At 34.3% G+C, this 20572-nt stretch overlaps 1 protein-coding gene across 4 annotated transcripts in view; it reads left to right on the plus strand.

Moving 5' to 3' along the window:
* Nucleotides 1-20572, plus strand: part of LOC126901907 (transcription factor AP-2-epsilon) — a 95165-nt gene that overhangs the window by 43450 nt on the left and 31143 nt on the right. For 2 of the 4 annotated variants that reach the window (XM_050678851.1, XM_050678857.1), the window contains one exon: nt 7317-7477. In XM_050678851.1, the coding sequence (XP_050534808.1) occupies nt 7412-7477 (66 nt within the window). In that variant the 5' untranslated portion in view covers nt 7317-7411. Of the gene's footprint in view, nt 1-903; nt 1242-7316; nt 7478-12107; nt 12556-20572 lie in introns of those variants that run through there. The other 2 variants (XM_050678843.1, XM_050678833.1) reach the window with 2 other exon arrangements.

Genomic DNA, 20572 nt, shown 5'->3' on the forward strand with positions numbered 1-20572 from the left:
TATATATATATATATATATATATATATATGATATAATGAAGCGAAGAAGTTAATTATTAAATCGGTTAAAATATATATATATAATATGTATATGGGTTTTTATTGATATACTAGTAAAGGGTAATGCTAATGAATGATCTTAGATCATTTAGACGTTTAACCCTTTTGCTTTTAGAAGGTGGTACCAGGTGCTGTAATATAAAAATCAATACACGTATCTCTTTAGCAGATTTACAATACATGTTTGAATGAAATTTCAAGACGCCTTTTTCAATTTCCTTCCGTAAAACTTATTTTAGGACGCTATTTAAATTTAATTAAACAGAAATTTTGACTATTAAAAAAATTTCATAATATATTTTATTTATTTCTTTACATTTTAATGTAAAATAATTACACCGTTTATGATTTATAAAGTAAAGGATAATTTTAAAGCAAGTAAAATTCAAATATCAATATCAAATGAATGAGTTATTTAAAAATATGAAGTAGAGCAACTCGAGTTCGCCTCGATGGAAGGATGTTGAGCAATATGTACTCAACATCCCTTATTTATGCATATCAATATTATTCTTGATATTGTTTAGTAAACATTTTTTACATAGTTGTATTTGTTGGTCTAGGTAAATAACTAAAAAAATATAAGTAATGGAATTGGTAACAAATCTGTTGAAATAACTACTCCGTCGGATATGCAATACATTACGCGGATGTGTTTTGTTGTGGATGTATTTATGACAGACGTCCGAAGACGTGTACGCACAGAGCACAGTACTGATAATGTTGCAGTATTGTATTCAACCGGTTTGGACCAATGAGGCGTGGGCGCCGCGAGTAACCAATGGCGGCAGCTCGGCTCGGGTATAGGCCGGCTCGGCAAGCCGCGGGCACCGGCCGCGGTACCTGACCGTCAGTCGGCCGCCTATACCCGTCGTCGTATCATCCGTCGCACCAGCTACACCTAATATCGCTAAGGGCCACGTTCCGGGCCAAACGTACACAGTCTCGCCTGCATCCGGAAATTTAATTTAATTAAAAACAAAATTTTATTCTTATATCTATTGACATTTTAATACTTCATATTTTTTTCGAACGTCCATCTAAAGTCGCGCAGTGCTCAAGCAAAACAATTTGCTTTGTAGTAGTATTTTTTTTTTTTTTTTTTAGAATTTATTGACTGTTTAATGTATGCCGAAACTAAAATATCTTCACCTTACAGCAAACACAACTGGACCTAAACGGTAAAGTACATTAAATATTAATATAAGCTTAAACGTAGAGATAGTGTACGTTTCATCGTAAACTGATCTTTAAAATATCCCGAGGCAGTTGCTGCTTACAAACCCTTTACAAACATCCTGGGGGAACGTCTAGTACACCTGAAGGGACCCCATAACTTTGCACGATCAGCTGTTGGGATAGGTTATTTACAATATTTATTTTTTCTTGTTTATTAAGCTGTATATGTAGGCCATAAATAACTATAAAATATTATTATTTTACTCTACTTTACTATTGACATCATTTTTTTGGTACTGCAGAGAAATATTTTATAGAATTTAGAGCTAATTTATTTTCATTTACATTGATTAACTTGAACTTGAAAAATAAATATATCACGGAAAACAGATTTAAAATAAAAAAATGTATTTTTAATTATAAAACTCAGTTTCTGAAACTAATAATAATTATTGTTTGTTTAATCTAATGAAGCGAGTGGTATATTCTTAAGAAATTATACTACATAATTAATATATAATATTACTTTAAACATATTAAATTTTATTTTAGTAGGTGTATATAGTTTAATTTATTTTTACATATGATAGTATAATAAATTATCTGCTAGGATTTTTAAAATGTATTTTTTATTTTGAACTATTTATTTCAAAATTTAATTTAAAGTCTCATGGTAGATATAAATATTTCAGTGGTTGTTTTTTAACATCCAACCTCAATATATTTGTTGGCTATTTTTACTATGCCTGAAAGTCAGCATTGGTTCAATAATATAGTAAAATATAATTTAGCAGTTAGAGTGTTAAAAATATGTAATAGTTTAATTATTTTGAAAGTGAACCATATATATTGAGTTTATACTGCTAGTTTATCTATAAATGTCAGGATGATGGACTTTTACTTCATCACTAAAATAATGAATTGATTAAGTTTATCGTGTGTGTTAAGTGAATAGTTCAACGGTGAAAATCAACGAGTGCAATTAATTTGGACAGCACCGTAAATGTGAGTACGTGTATTTTCAGGTGTGGACTTGAGTATTGACTGTAAACGATTGCTTGTTGATAAACATAGGCAGCTTTCGAAAACCGGTCAGTGTAAAAATGGGAATTAAAAAAATTTTATATAAGCACTTTCGATACACCAATTTATCATCATTTAATAACATTGTAATAATTAACTAGAAGTACTTCAATATAATTTTCCTTGGACGTACGTTTGTAAATTAAATAAATTTTCACAAAAAGAAAGTGTTTTGACAAAAAAACAATATAAACCATAGATACTAATACTTTTGTTTGGATAACGAACTGGTAATATTTCACACAGTGACAACCTCTTACCTCTGCGGGCGTCTGTTGATCTAAAACCTACCGAGCCTATTTCAATTCAAATCTGATTACATATTTCTTGTACCAAACAATTTCTCTAGAACAGATTGTTATTGGTTTGCATTTTATAAGATTAGGTTGTCAGGTAGTTCAGAAGTGGAACATCTATTAATTGTAATTATTTAGAGGTGTGCGAGTCAACTATATCATATAAACTAATAATAACTCTGAAAAAGTGATCTTCGATACGTTAAAACAACAGGCACCGTTCGGACGACGTGTTCGATCGAACAGCTATTTCTTTTGACGACATAGATAATTATGGGTAATTTTGTCAGATGATCTTCTTGACTTGCGTTCAGTAAATATATACATATTATGGACTATAGTTGACTGCGCGTTTGGAAAACGTATACCCGGTTACCAAAACAGAAGCAATGACACACGATGATCAGACTAGGTAATTATTTAACAACGTTGCACATCGCGGTCTCCTTGTACGCTCTTAACAGTCTTGGAGACTTCCTAAATAACAGGGCTCCGACCAGTGCACAGTCGACGATAATACTATTACATGTCTATACGAGATCACTGCACATTGCGTGTCCTTACTGAGGTTTCAGTATTATTATTAATCCAGATAATTCAACGGTAGGTGTCTGGTGAAGTGTCATTATATGTTCAGTGACATTTAATGAATTTCTTTTGCCGTGATCCCGTTTATTACCCTCACATTCGACTACCGCGTACAATCTGCCGCGTGGGAACGGATAGTTATGTTGTCGCGATATGAGTAAAAATTGGTAATTAGGATTAATTCCGTCTTGTTATACCTAACGATAAATTCTTCAATTCCACAGAGTTCATAATTATACGAGAGAAGTGTAACAAATGTTTGTAAAATGTCTGTGCTTTCACTAAAAAACTGATTGCTTAGGTCTATAAAATCGCGTTATGTTTAAACGAGGGTGAAAAATAAATAGAGATTTATATCGCATGACAATATTAACGATGGATGTACTAAAATTTAAAAATTATTACTAAAAGTTACTACCAAGGGGAATCTACTGAAAAATATAGTTTAGAGTTGTTACTAAAAATAATAGTATATAAGTTTAACTATTTTAGTGATTATATACAGCTAAAAAATGTTAGAAAGCGAATTTTTAAATCAAACGTTACTGTACAGTTGTTTTACTTTTATGCGCGTTCAATTATTTTTGGCTATTTTTGATTAAACTAGTGATACCCGTGCGCTCATAATAATAGTGGTTTTCATCGAACAGTCAAGTGAAAATCTTTTTATTCCACACACGACGTGACTTATTGTCTGACTTTAAAGTAATGCGAGCAAGATCGTTTAAGATAAGCAGTAGACGTGTGTTTGATGTTTATACTTACAGAACTACAATGTTATTACACTGCGATTCAGTTTTTGAGAATAAACGCTTTTTACTTCAGATTTGATTTTGAAAGATAGTTTATCTCGGGAGACAAGAAATATAAAAGAAAAAGTTGTATCAAAATAATTCTGTCGTTTTTTGTTTAGTGTCTTATGCTAATATTTTATACTGAAATGTAATATGATGCTTAAAACTATTCAATTGCAAATATGTTGCATTTCGAAAGTAAAATCAAATTTTGGGTTTTGTTGGTTAATTTTTTAGCGATGACGTGATTGTATTGACTTGTTGACCGATTATTTGTAACGATCCGCGTTGCCCATGCCAAATGTTAAAGATGTACAAACATTTTCTCAGCCCGTATAGTATTACAGTAATAGTAATAATAAAAATAGTATTCGTAAGTTTATGTACGGCGAGGTCATTTTGAAGTCACGGTAAACGCATAAAATATTGTTTTCTAAAGTACATAATAATAATATTTATTTCAACAAGTAGGTACCAATTTTGCCGCACTTTATGTCCGATCCAATGAACCGTCGAATTGAGAAGACGGATGTTTCATTTATTCGATTGTCATTATAATTTCATACTTATTAACATAATAGGTTATTTCACAAGTGCAAGTTGTCACTCGGACAATTCTCTTTCTAGTATTGTACAGCTTACAGGCGAAGTAATAGTAGTTAAAAGACCTACTAATTATGTTCGCACGTAATATCATATAAACAAAAATGATGCACAGACATTACCAACGGTTCAAAATGATGTGTTGGGTTCATATTCACACGAATTGAAGATATTCTCATGCCGTTGTGTGTGTATACGATCGTTAAAAGATATTTTATTATCATCTATTAATTAGTCCGGTTGTAATAACAGTATCCCTGTAATGCGACTTACGGAGCAAGTACCACTTTTATCGGGAATAGGATACGAGGAGGTGACGGAGTCTGCGACGGTTGAAAAATCGTGGTAGTATTTATCTATGTAGTTTATACACAACCGTGTTATTATTGTTATTGTTTACTATTACTATTATGATTATTACCATTACCACGGTTTCGGACAAAACAACCATTAAAAAGTCATAAGTGCACTACATCGCTGTACGTGTGTATCTACATAATGGAGTGATGTGTACCACTCGTGTAGGTATACTGTTAACGCGAAATGCGCTCGTCGGCGTTTTAATCGTAGCCGCGGTAAAAAACACTTGTGATTGCTTTTTTTTATTGTTGTCCGTAAAGAGGAAATTTATAATACCAGCATTAGTGTGTACGTGCGCGGGACGATTGATCGGACGGTATACGGTGGTGATCGACGGTCGAGATATCGACACACGGGACGACCCTCGTTCCTCCCATACGGCGTCGTCCCGTCCGCCGTAACAAACGTGTACTGGGCCTGAGCGGAGGAGGCGTTCCCGTCGGTGCTTATATTATGTACAACACATAAGTACAATGTGCACGGACGTCGGGGGTGCTAATTATTACCACTGGCTCGCGTTGTGTTACTCGGCACTTGAGCATTGTTACTGTTTATTATTTTGCGGTTTCATTTCATCCTCTTGTGCGCTCCGAGGTTGCAATTTGCCTCGCGCCAGGTCAGTTTTATTAAAAAAAAATTATTACTGTTTATTTTTAGCGGAATTCGGCCCATTTAATAATGTAACAACTGTAACCATAATGGTAAATATCACGAGTTGAGATGTTCAGTTCATTATGACCGAATACCGTTTAAAAAGTAATTAATACAATATTGATAACGACGTAACGACATTTGCGAATACTTTCTCTTTTATGCGCTTTATTATGACGGGCATGGTAACGGTAAAACGATTTTATTGCCGAATGGGTTTAACCGTTAACATTCTTTCGAATTAGATTTTAGCAATACAGTGTCTAATTCGTTGGAATGTCTCTGTAACGGACACATTGTTGTCGACGAGCAACTATAACATGTAAAAACACTACTTCACTTGGCTTTCATAACAGCCTCTTTATAAAAAACGTAACGCTCCTACCAATGCCACCCGGTATCCCTTACGAACGATTAATTCGTCGAACGTGATCTTCGGCGTGTAAAGTATCTACGGCCGCTGTTGCTGCAACGGTAGTAGACTCTATTAATACCGCGTACCTATACCTGTTTTGTTTTAATTTGTGTATGTCGTGTTACGGAATGTGGATCGCCGTTGTCTACGTAGAAAGAAATAAAAATAATAATATAAGATGCGCTTTGAAAATAATAATAATTACAAGACATACACTGGGGAAGACGCCCGGCCGGTGGCTACCGGAGGAGAAGAAATTCCAGATTTGTTCGGCGACGGGCAATTATTATTGTTGTAGTAAATTTCGATTCTACCGTATTTTTTAGTGTGTGTACAATATAACCTACACAAAGCTACAAGTTATTACCTTCGATCCGACCGATTGTCCGGCCCATCATCGCACCGGCACTTGACGCTGGCTCGTGGACGCGTAATTCGGTGCCGGCCTGTACGTACTACCGAGTTAATTACAAAAATAAGAATTAAATATCCAAAACGTAGCGCGTGCCCCGCCCCCGGGGCCTGGACGTCCTCCCCTGGAGATTTTCATAAAATTATTTTCAACGCGTATCGAGTATTTGAATTAAACCGTATTATGTTCGGTTTGAGTGTCCGACGTTTTAATAACAGAAATCACTTCTAATAATATATTATAATGTCGACTGACCACAGTAATTTATTTTTTAGAATATGAACAGTCGATTAAAAAGTCAAAGAACTTGTTCTATGTCGAACCCAATGTTGGCTACGTGGATTAATAAACGCAGTGGTTACTGAATAATATTATTTGCTTTTTTATATAATCGCTTTGATTTTTGTTATATTTTTCACGTTTAAATTAAATAAAAAGTAAAACTTTGTATATCACTGCTGCTTCGGTTGATGGATAAGGCATGTTCTCTAATTGAAGGGTGTTGTGTATCTGATGTAATGTGATAAAGGTTCCTTTTCCTGATCGCTGTTAGTGTGTGCACCTTGCGCACGCCTAAGATATCTATTAATATAATATAGCACGTCTTTATCTCGTGTAATAATTATCATTAGACGGGGTCATTGTCGAACGATCCGTGGGCGGACGTCCGCAGTTAGGAACCGTACTATGAAAAACGTTCATAAATTACAGATTTCTTTGGCCCGCACCCTTAGGTCGACTGGGGGAGGATTTTAGTGGTAACATTAATTATAACTATCATGACAGTGTTAAACACTACATTTACTCTCGTTTCGAGTGGGTTTTTTATTCGATAGCCATCAAACTTTAACGCTATTGTTTCTCTCTGTTTTCAGGTAATCTTTGACCGATAGTTGTGGTTTACTTTGAAATTATAGCGTCACAAGAAGAATTCGACCCGACGACAGGCTGCAGAGAATACAGAATTGACATGACTTTCAGGTGCGTGCCGGCATTTCAGCCACTGTCGTCCGGCACCGATTGCGCCGCACCTTGGGTAAGTACTCACCAATACTATTCAATGTATATAAATATCTCACACGGTACTGCGAGTGCAAAATGGTCTGAACCGAAAAAAATATTTACTGTAGGTACGGGTAATAAAGCCTTGCTAGACCTTATACAACCTTATGTGCTTACCCGCACATACCTTTTTTGATATATTTTAATTTGGCATAAGTTTAGGTCACTGTTGCGCTCAATCGTTCATAATTAATAACAATGTACGTTTAGAATGATCATAAATCTTGAGCTTATTTTCATTTCATGAAATATGATTTATTTTTTGCACACTGTGTAGTTGTTTGCGCGTGTTCCTTTCAAGGACTTTTGCTTTGTGTTGTCAGATATGAATTTGTTCTGTTACCGTTGCCATCGAACCTGCAATTATAAAAATATTTATATACCTTACCATTATAATATGTTTGCTCTGTATTATTTATTTACCGAGTATCAGGTAGTTATAGAGAAAAAATGAAACTCCGTTTTGCCATTTTTAGTAGGTTTTATAAAACTGTTAACTAACTATATAGAAGTTTGAAAATGGAGAAGTAGTTTTAGGGGCTAACTACGTAAAATATGTGTAATGTTTTAATAATTTTAGAATGATTCATCAAATAATCTTGAATAATGTTTTAACAATACATAGGTATACTAACAAAACTTTTAATTTAAAAATGTTATATCCAAATGCGATGAAATAAACACAAATTCACCTATTTATTTGTTTTTTCGAACGTCGTTCTTCCAATTTTTTCTTTAATGAAAAAATTGAATCGCTAAAGTCTATAACTACTGGGATTCTATAGTCTATTGCGCTATCTGTTGATATGATTTTGTTTAATTTACTAGTGCTGCCATCAAGCGTCATTAAAAAATTCTTAATAGAGTTATTTTTTAACGCTATGTAGATAGCGCTTCATGTACTATCATATGTGGTTACTACATTATTCGTTTTATATCTTTAGCTATACAAATTACAAATTATTGAAATTTTATAAATCACTAATATTTCAACATTACTTTCATATCTCTGATTATTTATTTTATATATCTATCCAGATACATTAATAAAACGCTGTATCGTGTAATTATTTAAAGAAGTAATTACCCGTGAATGAAAAAATGGGGATTCAGTTTTCAAAATTATGGTAGAGGATAAGAATAGTTGTGAGTTATTGACATAAACTTATTCGTTTACACTCGTAGATTATACGAATAAATTTTAATTTTTAATTATATTTAGATATTTTTTTATTAGAATTTGTTTCCTACTGTGCGTGGGCATATTAATGTTAATTATATACAGAAAACGTATAATCATAAATTGACTGCTTTCTAGTTTTGCGTAAATAACTTAATGGTATTTACTTTCAAAGAGATATATGAGCGTAGGCTGCGGACGTACAATTGTGGCGGGAAACGACTTCAAACTAGAATAACGTAAATTTTTTTAACGAATAACTGATAACGTATAATTAAAATAATACTATTTACTTATATTTTTCCTTAACCTACGCAAATTAAACGAATACCCATCATGAACTTTGAGCTGTTTAAATCTTAAGTAATAAATAGAAGTTATTATTTCCAAATCCAAACTGTGCTGGCCCATTGTTTGTTTGTTATTTTTTATGTGTTATTTTATTGCATAATATATTTTTATAAACTCTGATTGCAAATGGAAACTTTTATAATTTCGGTCTGTGTGCATATTGCTTGTGCCTTATGCTATATAGATATTTTCTTTAAGATGTGTCGTGTAACATTAAAATCAATAATTATTTTATAACCAACCCACAATTTGTGCATTTGTTTCTCTCATATCTGATCAAGAACCTTAACTGTCATACTTGAGTCGTATATTCTAAAGGGTTTTCTTAATTTCCAGATCATAAATCTTTGTTTCATTATAATTATATTTGTTCTGAATATTCACTGCCGCAGAACGACAGGTTAGGTTACTATGAGACTTCGGTTTAAACAATGAAATAAATGTACGTCCTTTGAAGTGCATAAATAACGTTTAGTGTCCTGTTTATACTCCTGTCTGCTTTACATCTTTAATAGACTATAGCCAATATACTACAAACGTAAATGAGACAACAATGGCAACAAAACAAAATAATAAAAAAACCGAAAACTACACTATGTATGCTCACGCATTTCACAAGTGACATCTCAATTATACTTTATGATGGTTTAATGCGTGCGAGGCGTCAAATAAAACATAATTCTTTTACTTTTCATTTATATTGTATTGTATTATATGAAAGCTGTTTTTTTTTTGTTATTAACCCTTACTTATTTCTCTGATTTTAATGTTCAAATACGTAAAAATTTCGTTGATGACTTGCCTGGAAATATTGAATATGTGTGCAGTCAAATGAAAAAAATGTAGTACTTATGTTAACAAAATGTCATTATTGAAACGTAACGTATTGCAGTTAAGAACAAAAACTATGTTAATAACATTTAGATACTATCGAGGAATATAGTAAGAGATAAAATCATATACTTTTTACGTGAAATTTAATAGAAATTACACTCGTATATAATATGGATATATGAGACTTAGTGGTTGTTACAACAGTCTGTGTGCAAGTCTATTAATGCATTATAATAACGTTTAATGGTACATAAAACGAAGTTGAAGAACCATAGCTCATAAACGTAGCTATATTTTAATGTTGTACATATTTATATATAAAAAAAGTTTTTGAAGTCTCATGCTTTTGAACAAAAATAATTATAGTCGTACCCTAATAACTTCCCTGACAATGGATATTCTAATATATAGTTCCGGTGTAAACATAAAGACTTTCATTACTTTCCATATAGAGATTTTAGTTGCAATTCATACTTTATTACTTAAAATAACGGAACGGTGTAATTGAGTAAATATTTTAGTGTAACGATGTTTTTTCATGTATCTTTTAATTTTAACGAGTGTAATAATCTAAAAATAGCTTGAAATTTATTTAAGCTACTATGGAAAGTTTTAAGATATTTCAATGATTGACAGATTCTGGTTTTGATTACTTCTACTATACATGCTGGATGTTTTGGCAGTAGAATAGTTTCTAATTATAATTATTGGTAAATACCATACTGACGAAGACGACCCGTTTATCTGAGCATAATTGTATTCTATTTTAATTAACGTGTTGTAATTAATGTTGCTTCACCTCCTGGTTTAATGAGACTAAATGTTTATTGCTATTTTTTTTACAATTTTTTAATTTGTGTCTCATAATGCAACTATTTGTATACAACAGAGGGTAGAAGTCACGGAATATATTATAAAATGTTCATATTAGCATTATACTTATTGGATTACGCTTAAAGTAGCTATTTTTATTTTGTTTGCTCAATATGTTGACATAGTTTTTTACTTTAATTACTCAAACGTGATCATAATAGTAATTCACTAATAATTCTTTAACGTTGCAGTGAAGATAACTTACCCTGTAGTAAAAACTATATAATTAACTATACATTATTCTTGCTGTGTCCCCTGAATAACATTCATATATGTGCGTTTCTTAGCTTATAAATGCATGATTAACACACATACTTAGCTTTCTCCCCTTCGTTTTACATAAAATTTTATCGTGACATTGATAATTAATTAACGTCGACTTTATCATTCTATAAGAAATATTGATGCGCATTAAATTCTACTGCAGACGTCTCAATGTATAGAAAAAAAAAAAATTGGCATTGAAAGAAACTCGGCAAACATCGTTGTGAGAGAGTTTGCTTTGATGTTACAGACTTTCGTTATCATGCACTATACAGGACTAGGGATGATGAACCGCTCGATGAACTTTGACTAATTTACACAATATCATTTCTTACTAACGTTGATGTAAATAGAAGGACTCATTGCAATAGTAAGATTTTGTGATGAACCATTCATCTCTTACCTAATTGATTATAAGAATAAGAGTTCTTCGATTATTCATTACAGTTAATTTATTTGAATTTTTATGTAAATTTGATTATTAAATCAAAAGTAATATTTTATTTCGAAATCGATCGGTGAATTAATCCGCAATTGGAATGAAAAGAACTTAAAAAATTTCGATCGACAGTAATGATGTATTGAACGGTCGACTGTCAAACACTGATCGATCGACCGACGCACTGTATCATAATATAGAACGATTTATGGGATCGGCCTGGTTGAGAGGCATTTTGCACCTACTCGCAATACTACGGCCACGGCTTATGTCTGAGGTCACTGACCAATTTTGGCGACCACTGAGAATGGGTGAGCTCCCAACCTCAGCTCGTTCTTAGCGTACACTCTATATGTGTGTGGTTCCGGCGCCCGGGGTGGAGGAAGAGAATGTGAACAGCGCGTGCGCGCAAACCTCTTCGTACGAGATCGCCTACTAACACACACACACAAGTATAAACCAGTTGGATGCTGCATGAATCGACCCAGACAATAATCGATATGATTATTCAAGAACCTATTCATAGGAGTCGTGCGTTAACTCGGCACTATCGATAGCGATAGTACTTGAACATCGATTCTTATAGATGTACAGCGTATAACGCGAGAAGAGAACTGGAGATAGGATGAGGCGCTAGACAGGTAAAACCGCTTCAGGGCCAATCCGCCGCGCGCACATAGCTCCGAGCCTTCCGCCGGTGGTGACCACTCTAGTTTTTTTACCATTCCCGTTATCGGTGCGTTATTTTTTTCTTCTACTCCGTTATCACTTATCTCTATCCTCCGGCATTTGTGCGCATTTATCAACCGGTCTATGCTCGGTAATACAACCCTCGAGGTCCTCGCGCAATGACGTCACCGCAATGAACATCAAAGACATACTTGTAATGGATGACGACGTAAATAACCACCCCGGGCGAGTCAACAACACAGAAGACCTTATCGATAATAATAACGGCGTGAAGCGTAAGTGTCGAGACGAGGACCACGACGACGACGATTACTTAGAGGAACTCCGGCATCGCCGTGGTAGTGAGCCCAACGATGACCTGGATCCGGATCATGTTACGGGAGAAGACTTAAGACTTTCGTCTGGGGCTGACGATGATGAGGTACGTTCAGCAAAAAGATTCCTCCCGTAGGAATGCACACTCATTTATAATCTAGCGCCACAAACTCCCCCTACTTAACTTTCTCAATCACTGGGTCACAAGCTCCTCCTCCTTATCAGCCATCAATAGCGCGCCTTTTTTGTGTTCTTTATTTTTACATAAACTTGCATTTATGTTTTATCTTTTCGGAGATTGGTAAGATTATAAATAAAATGTTTGATACACTTAATTTTATACGGATCGGTCGGTTGCGTTTATGACATACTCGTTAATCAAACGAAATCGCGCATTCCGTTTGGCCCCAACGATTACAAGCGAGTCACAGTGAAAGGTCCTTTTCATTCTACAAGTGAATATATATATATAAACCCGCGCATGTGGTCTGCAATCGTCAAGTGGTTATTATAATACTCATATACAAACTGGTCCACCTAAGAATCATATAAATTATTCTGCCAGAGTTGAACGTTGTGTTCTAGACAGAAATTACTGTGGTCCCAATTAACATGTTAGATAAATGATTTCAACTTGTATAAATAATATCTATAAATATTTAGAATGGTTTTTTATGCGTAATATTCAAAACTTCATTGTCGAACACAAATATTCAAAATGGCATGTGAAAACAAAATTGTTGTACGCTATTAATTTGTATTAGAAACTTTTTGTAATTTTTTTTTTTTATCCGGATTACTATTCAAGTTTAAATACATGCAAAATCACTGCAATGACTCGAAGACTTTAACGGTCACAACGGTAATCACATAATTACGAATACTCATCAAGCCATTTTCGGTATATTAACTACAATTATTACTTAGAAAAATTCTAAGTCATCCGAAAACACGAATTGTACAAAATAATAACAATAGAAAAGATAATAAGTTGATTTTTTTCTATAAACTTTTTAATCGACAGTGATGAACACGACGAATGACCATAGTGAAAGAACCTCGTTTGCCCAAAAATAATCGCTCCGACATAATACGCCTGTCCGCTGCCTGTATGCATATAATAAAACAACATACATTTTTATCGTGAATAATGCGTTTCTAGGATATTTATGACAAGTGGTTTTTTTCGGTAGAGATGATGCAGTTAAACGCGTTGAACTAAGAGGGTCACAGTTCACGTACGTTCCGTTATTTTTCAATTATCGACGTGTTTACGCTCAACATAATCGCTTCGCTTGCTCAAGATGCACAAAAACCTTATAATTGGGTAAGATAACTTTACGGAAAATCTACGTTCGAACACTGTTACCCACACGATTACCCGCTGCAAATTCGTAATGGTTTCCCGCGGAATTACTTTGATTGGATATTAAAAATATTATATTGTAGTGCCCGTCGAAGAGAAAACATACATATTATTGTAAGTGTGTGTACGTATGCGTATGTATGATTTTTTTAATTGACCAGTTAGGTATTATCCTTTTCTCCGTTGTTACTGCAAAAGTGCTTAGAAAGTCTTGTTGTCTCGTTAGTAGTCGGCGGCGGCGGCAGTGGAGGCTGTTGGCGCGCAAATATTCACATTTTACCTATCTGACAACGTTTATTTTCATACAGTCCGCGGTCATTAAATCGACTTGTGTGTGACGGGGAAAGTTCCTGTTTTAAAATTCACCGCCATTTATCAATATACGACATCGGCGGCCATCGAGTATCAATGACCGTTTCGCGGTAACGGCAGTGCAAACTGTCAAGGTCCTCCACTCTACATATCCAGTGCTCAGTGTCCCACGCAAATCCTTTCCAAAATTATCCTGCGATAGGAAAACGCACGAGAGTGTCACCGGTTGTCATACAGTTTACTGTAGTTTGGTTTAGTTTAGGTATTTCCAGCGTAGATTCACAACTGTTGATAATTTATGCAGCGTATATATTAAACACTCAAGCATTCAATAAACTGTATGCTTGGTCATCAAAAACAAATAACATTATCGAATATTCTCATTGAAGTTATGTAAATCCGATTTTGATGATAGGTCAATGCGTCACACTTGACATTGAAACGGTGTTTTGGTGTATATTCGACACATTAGTCGTGCATTAGAATCAACCGATAGATGTTTAGTCGAATTGCAAGTGTACTTAATGATTATGGTCTGCAATCGCCAAATATACAGCGTATTGTCGATGAATTGATAAAATATTTTTATAACGGTGTACTGTAGAACAAGTTTCAAGCCAGAGCTGTCTAATCAAAAAACTTTTTTAACATCCAACCCCGTGTTTCTGACCTTTATCGTGCCACCTAATCCGTTTTCAAAGCACTATCCACCGAATGCACTTTAATAAGGTGTTTAACACGGACGCGTAGAAAGCATACGATATGTGTACGAGTATAGTCATTGTCCTCGCGCACGCAATACGCATTTTCCAAAACGTACATTCCATTAAGACTCGACGCTATGGTGTATAATTAACGCGACGGCGAAAAGTGGTTTTTACCTAAGTAATCGCATTTGTGCCCTGCAATCTCTTTGTACATTGCAAGTCATATGAATTTTAAGAAGAAGTGCTCAGCGCAGATTTTTGACCGGGAGAGAGAGAGAGTTGATTACTTCCGGAAGCATTTTGCGGTGAGATAAACCCCGTCTTCGCAATGTTGGGTTCCCGTTGGCTCCAGTAGACGTAACAGATTCCAAGAACGAATTTGCTTCTGGAATTTACAATCGAGAGCAGTTCCTGTCTCCACTTTGATTTTTCGGCTTTCTTCAGTCAAACCAGTCAATTTGGTTTGTTTATAAAAATGTTTTTGATTGTTATTTTTTACCACAGTCGTCTGGATCAGATAAAAAATCTGTTTAAACCCTAGTTTGGAAATCCGAAGTATGTGAAAACTATTCACGTTGCGCCATTAGCCGTTTGTTGATATTATTGTACGCGACACCGTGCAAACGATGCGTCAGATGACGTTGTTTGTTTAAATGGGAATCGTCATAACCGGTCGAGTGTTACAAAACCGCAAATTCAAAACAATTTGGAAAACCGTACACATTCGTTAACTATAAAAATGTACTTAATTATCGTGACTAGCTTATGAAAAACCGATAAAACATGATTTGCGTATAATACTCGCACAATGAGCGACGTTAATAGAAGTAATGATGTCGTAAGACGTTACTATTTCTTTATTTCAAATGTTATTTTACGAGATGACAAATCGGTTTGCGTCTAACCAGTTGCCAGTTTTGCGTAAACCGTTCGAACCCACCGCCACGAGAAAATAATGTACCAATGCATTTAATTAAAATAATAATTAGTGTAAAACGAACAAACAATCAACAAAATAGAACCTGTTATTTTTTCGAGAAATCTAAAAACGCACCGGACATCGATAAAGCCCGTAAAGATTTTCCAAGTGTGTACAGCTATAATGAGAATTATTCTACTTTGGCCGCAATGGGTTGGGTTGTTCCGTTTAGGTCAGGTGTACAATAAAACATATCGCCGGGCAGTTGTCGAAGGCGTAAGATGGTGATTATTATTTTTGCCAACCTTACCGTGTGTTGACCATAAACATAATAGAAACTCATTAACGCACATTTAGACAAATCCACTGACTAGTCCAGTGCCTATACTTGTTAAAGAACTAGTTCTGAAAATTGAAAATTAAATACATTTCCATGATGTTGTTTTTGTAGTACAACGTCCCTAGAGTTTTTTCTCGGTCCACATTAACAGACCGCTCTCGTTTTCACCGACAAAACTTATTTTTTCCGGCCCATCTACTAATGCGTTCAGAACTTTCTCTCTTCGTCAATTGCACCTTTGTCGCTGCCGGAACGTTATCTCGATTTTAAGTACGATCTAGTTAATCGATCCGCTGTGTACGAATATGTGTCTGTCTAATGCATAGACGGCATAAGCACACCTGCGTGGAATATATTAGCGCGCTTCGAGATCCTCCTCCGACACACGGGTTACGGCCGAGACCGAACATTACAATATTATCACGAGTTAACGTAGTAAATAATTATATTATTCAAATTCATTAGTAGGACCGGTTTTACTGCAACTCGCAGGCGTGAACCAGATTTTCGCAGTTGAATCGTTTAAAATTTAGTTCACATGTCAAACTGGTACCACCAAACACATACCAAGAAGAAATTTTTTTTGGTCGATTTCTGATTTCGCTCAAGAAAAAAAAAATTGACTACTGTGGTCAAGGCGAGCGCGAGCGGTTTTTTCTCCCTTTTTATACATCTTTATCTTTCTACGGCCGCTTTGAATCCTGACTCCGATGACCCCGATCGACAGCATACGCATACATCTGTACTATACTACGCACACACAAACATAAACGCGTATATACGGCTCGGGGGCCTGGCCTCTGGGTTCGCCTCGGGACAACATTCCAGACCACTTCACCGCGTGCGCTAGTTTTACCACACACACTCGCACACAAACACACTTATAAATATACACTCTAAGTATATGTATGTGTTAGAGTTTTTATAATCCGCTCTAAAAAAAATAAAAATACTTCACCTACCACGCGCCGTTCCTATAAAGCTTGGGCGACTTTTCTGTTTTTATTCGCCACCGATGATTCATAATTGTTCTCGCCGTATTTCAAAACTTCATAGTAGTTTGTCTACTGTATCCGTCCGCGCAAGATTCGTCATAGTAAACTATATTCGACCGCCAAAGAGCTTTTACTTCAGAGCGATCGACCGATGCGGTTAGAAAACATTAGACGGGTACGAAAAATCCTATGGAATACAATGAGCGCACACGAATATAATCTAAATTGACTATATCATAATAATAATCCGTAACAATAATAACAACATTGTGTATATATGACATACGAGAATGTAATAAAGCGACCAAAGTGTAGTAGCCGACGCACATTAAAACGCGTGTAGTGGTAAAATTCCAATTAAATAATACATAAGCGAGCGCTACTATATTTTCTTAATTACAATTCGTATTCACAACGGCGAACGATGAACTAAGACGAACATAATTCTATTATATAAAAAAAATATGTATAGAGCGTCGTATTCGATGTGTATTGGATTGGAAACGCGGGTAGCTGCTTTTTAATCCGACCAAAATCATTTTCATAATTAATTAAACTTGACTAGAAAAACCCAACTCTAATTAACCGTCAACAATCGGTATGATATTATGTATATACATCAAAACTGTTTTAAATAACAAATGGATGGTTGTGAAACACAAGGAATGATACTGTGAGAAGTATTGTGTTCCAAATAGACTATAATAAGGTTTATATGCATAGGCTATTGCAATATATATCAATATTGTTATTATATTGGCGCAGATCTTTTGGGTCAGTCATTTCTCTACTGGAGGGCAAAAGGGAAAAACTTATAATCTCAATCGCTGTACTCGTTGGTCATCTGCAGCGAGGGAGAGGGTTTGATAGGGTCGATACCTTTCTATGGTCTTTTGTCGACGCGATCTACATTATTGATCGATAATAATATTATTATTTTCACATGGACGCCCTCACAATGCACACTGTAGAACTGTGTTCGCGCTCATTGTTTCAATCAATTTTCGTAGCACACACACACACAGAAGCCAATTCTATTGTATCTCTCGTATGCACGTAGGTGTTTATAAGCTTGTGTTGTTCCTTGGACCTCCACCGCCGTTCAATAGGCCGCGTTGTCTTATATATAATATCAATACATACATGATCCTCTACATGTATAACTTTTTGTGTCTTCACCGCCGCCGCTGTTTGTTTTTTTATGATTTTTAATTCTTATAGCTCTTCATCGCCGCGTGTACATGAAATCGAATTTTTACCACCTCGGGCACGCTCGCACGTCTGTTGTTTTTGCACCGCAGGTCGGCTGCTACCGTTTCTTCTCTTATAATAATCTGCTAATTAACGTCGGGCGCCATTTGATATTATAATGTTAGCTATGCTGGCGACGGGCAGTCGGCCGCAGAAGAGTATAATGATCTTTTGCCGCCGCTGTAAATCGTGATCGGAACGTGAGTGAATCGTTTAAAAGGTCAACAGCTTAAGGAGGTAGTTTTTTGTGGTAATTTAATGTCATCAAAACTACCCCCCAAGTTTGAATTAACGTGTATCAAGACTGTCAACACTGACCGATACTATACGATGCTGTTTGAATGATTACGCAATAACAATGTTAAGATAAAATCGATTGAGATCAGTCACTAAATAACACGTGTGCTTATGAGTGGCTGATAACATCACGAGCTGACGATTGTGGACAAGACGCACGCACTAGGCCACTAAAATATGTATAAAAAATATGTCATGGTAATTCATTAAAAGAAAAAATATAAGGCAGCCCCATCGTTGTTATCCTAAAGTGTTAATGTAATGCGTAAAATGTACAGGATTGATAATTTATGCAAAACTGGTCAATAGTACACAACTCATTTGTTCATCATCAATAACATGCAACGATTGACTCGATGTCTCAATACATTAACATATTATTTTTTTCTAATTTAAAATACTGTTATGAAAAAATATATTGTAATGTTGTGACTATAATAATATAACACTCGAGATAAAATGTTATTTATGAGACACGTGCCCCATATGACATTGAACGGCTTAAAATTCATTTTGAAAAGTAATTAATGAAAGACTGCATAACGATAGATCAAAACGTTGTGCAGGTAGGGAATACTCACATTGCGTCTGTTTGTATTTTATTAAAACATCTTTTCGCATCTCATTCATTAGTGCATTTCCAGTAAGTGTTAAAATATATTTGTTTACTCTTTACATTAATTTCGCGTAAACAGTTGAACGACCTGAGGTGAAAAATCTTCACTCATATCAAATAATCACCAATTATTTTAAATAATGATCTTATCAATTTTTTGACAGAATAAAAAATGTTATACTTGATAATACTTCTTTTTTTTCATTCACTGGTCTCATTGACTAATCCGACTGGTTGTATTTTATCTAATAAAATTCACCGCCAGGATAAAACTGTTTTATACTTTGTTTTTAACTCTAATAACTTGTTGTGTGTGTGTTTAACATTTTACTACCTGATCGTTTTCAATGACCAACGTAAATTAAATTATAGCTAAGGGCAAAAATAAGAATTTATTAAAATATCAAATTTTTTACTGTGACACTTAAAAAGTGGGAACAACATATTGTACCGGTGTATACCGTGTAAAAAAATAATTACAATAATACTATCCAGCTGTGTGATTTACAAATTACTATAAATTTTCTAAGTTAAACACATAGGTGCATTAATATTGTTTTTATTTCGTTTATCTTGCGCCAAAAACTCGTTTCTAACAACTGTACACTTATATTTGATTTATCACAGGCTTCTACTGTTTGTTAAATTTATCATTTTAATTTTGGGGGGTCCAAATCCTAAAAATACTCACTAACAACGACCGTTTTAAATTCTCCTAGCAAGTAATACATTTTACAAAATTTTTAAATGGAGAGAGGACTTGAAAACCGCTAAAATAAAAGTGATTGTTTAAATATAACTCACGCAATGTTTTTTAAAGTATAAGAGATAATATAATTTTTTTTTTTTTAAGAAATAGTATTCTACGTTCTTTAATTAAAAAATAAACAATTATCCTCTTCTTTTCTCCTTAAAATTATATCAAATTTCGTTTTTCAAATAGAAGCATGTTACTTAAACAACTTACAAAAATTAAAGTGATACATCAAAGAAAATGACTGTTCAATAACATCTTTTGGGTTACTATTTTGAAAGTTATTGACTCTTTATTAGAAAATAGACTGAAAGTTAAGTACTAATGTGTTGGTTTATTTTTTACCATTCGCATTAATAAACCGCACTACTCCTCCCACTTTGTTATAAAAATGCTAATATATTTTAAAATATCAGTTCATATGTTGTTATCGACCTGTCATTTTATTAGTTAGATTGTTTTCTTATTTTTAAGTTAGTTAAACATGCATGTAAAATAGAATATAAATTTTTTTTCTCAAAAATTATAGAACATAGAATACTATTTATTTCTGATAAAAAAAAAAA

This window comes from Daktulosphaira vitifoliae, unplaced genomic scaffold (assembly GCF_025091365.1).
Source record: "Daktulosphaira vitifoliae isolate Bord-2020 unplaced genomic scaffold, ASM2509136v1 Scaffold_1, whole genome shotgun sequence".
Taxonomy (NCBI): Eukaryota; Metazoa; Arthropoda; class Insecta; order Hemiptera; family Phylloxeridae; genus Daktulosphaira; species Daktulosphaira vitifoliae.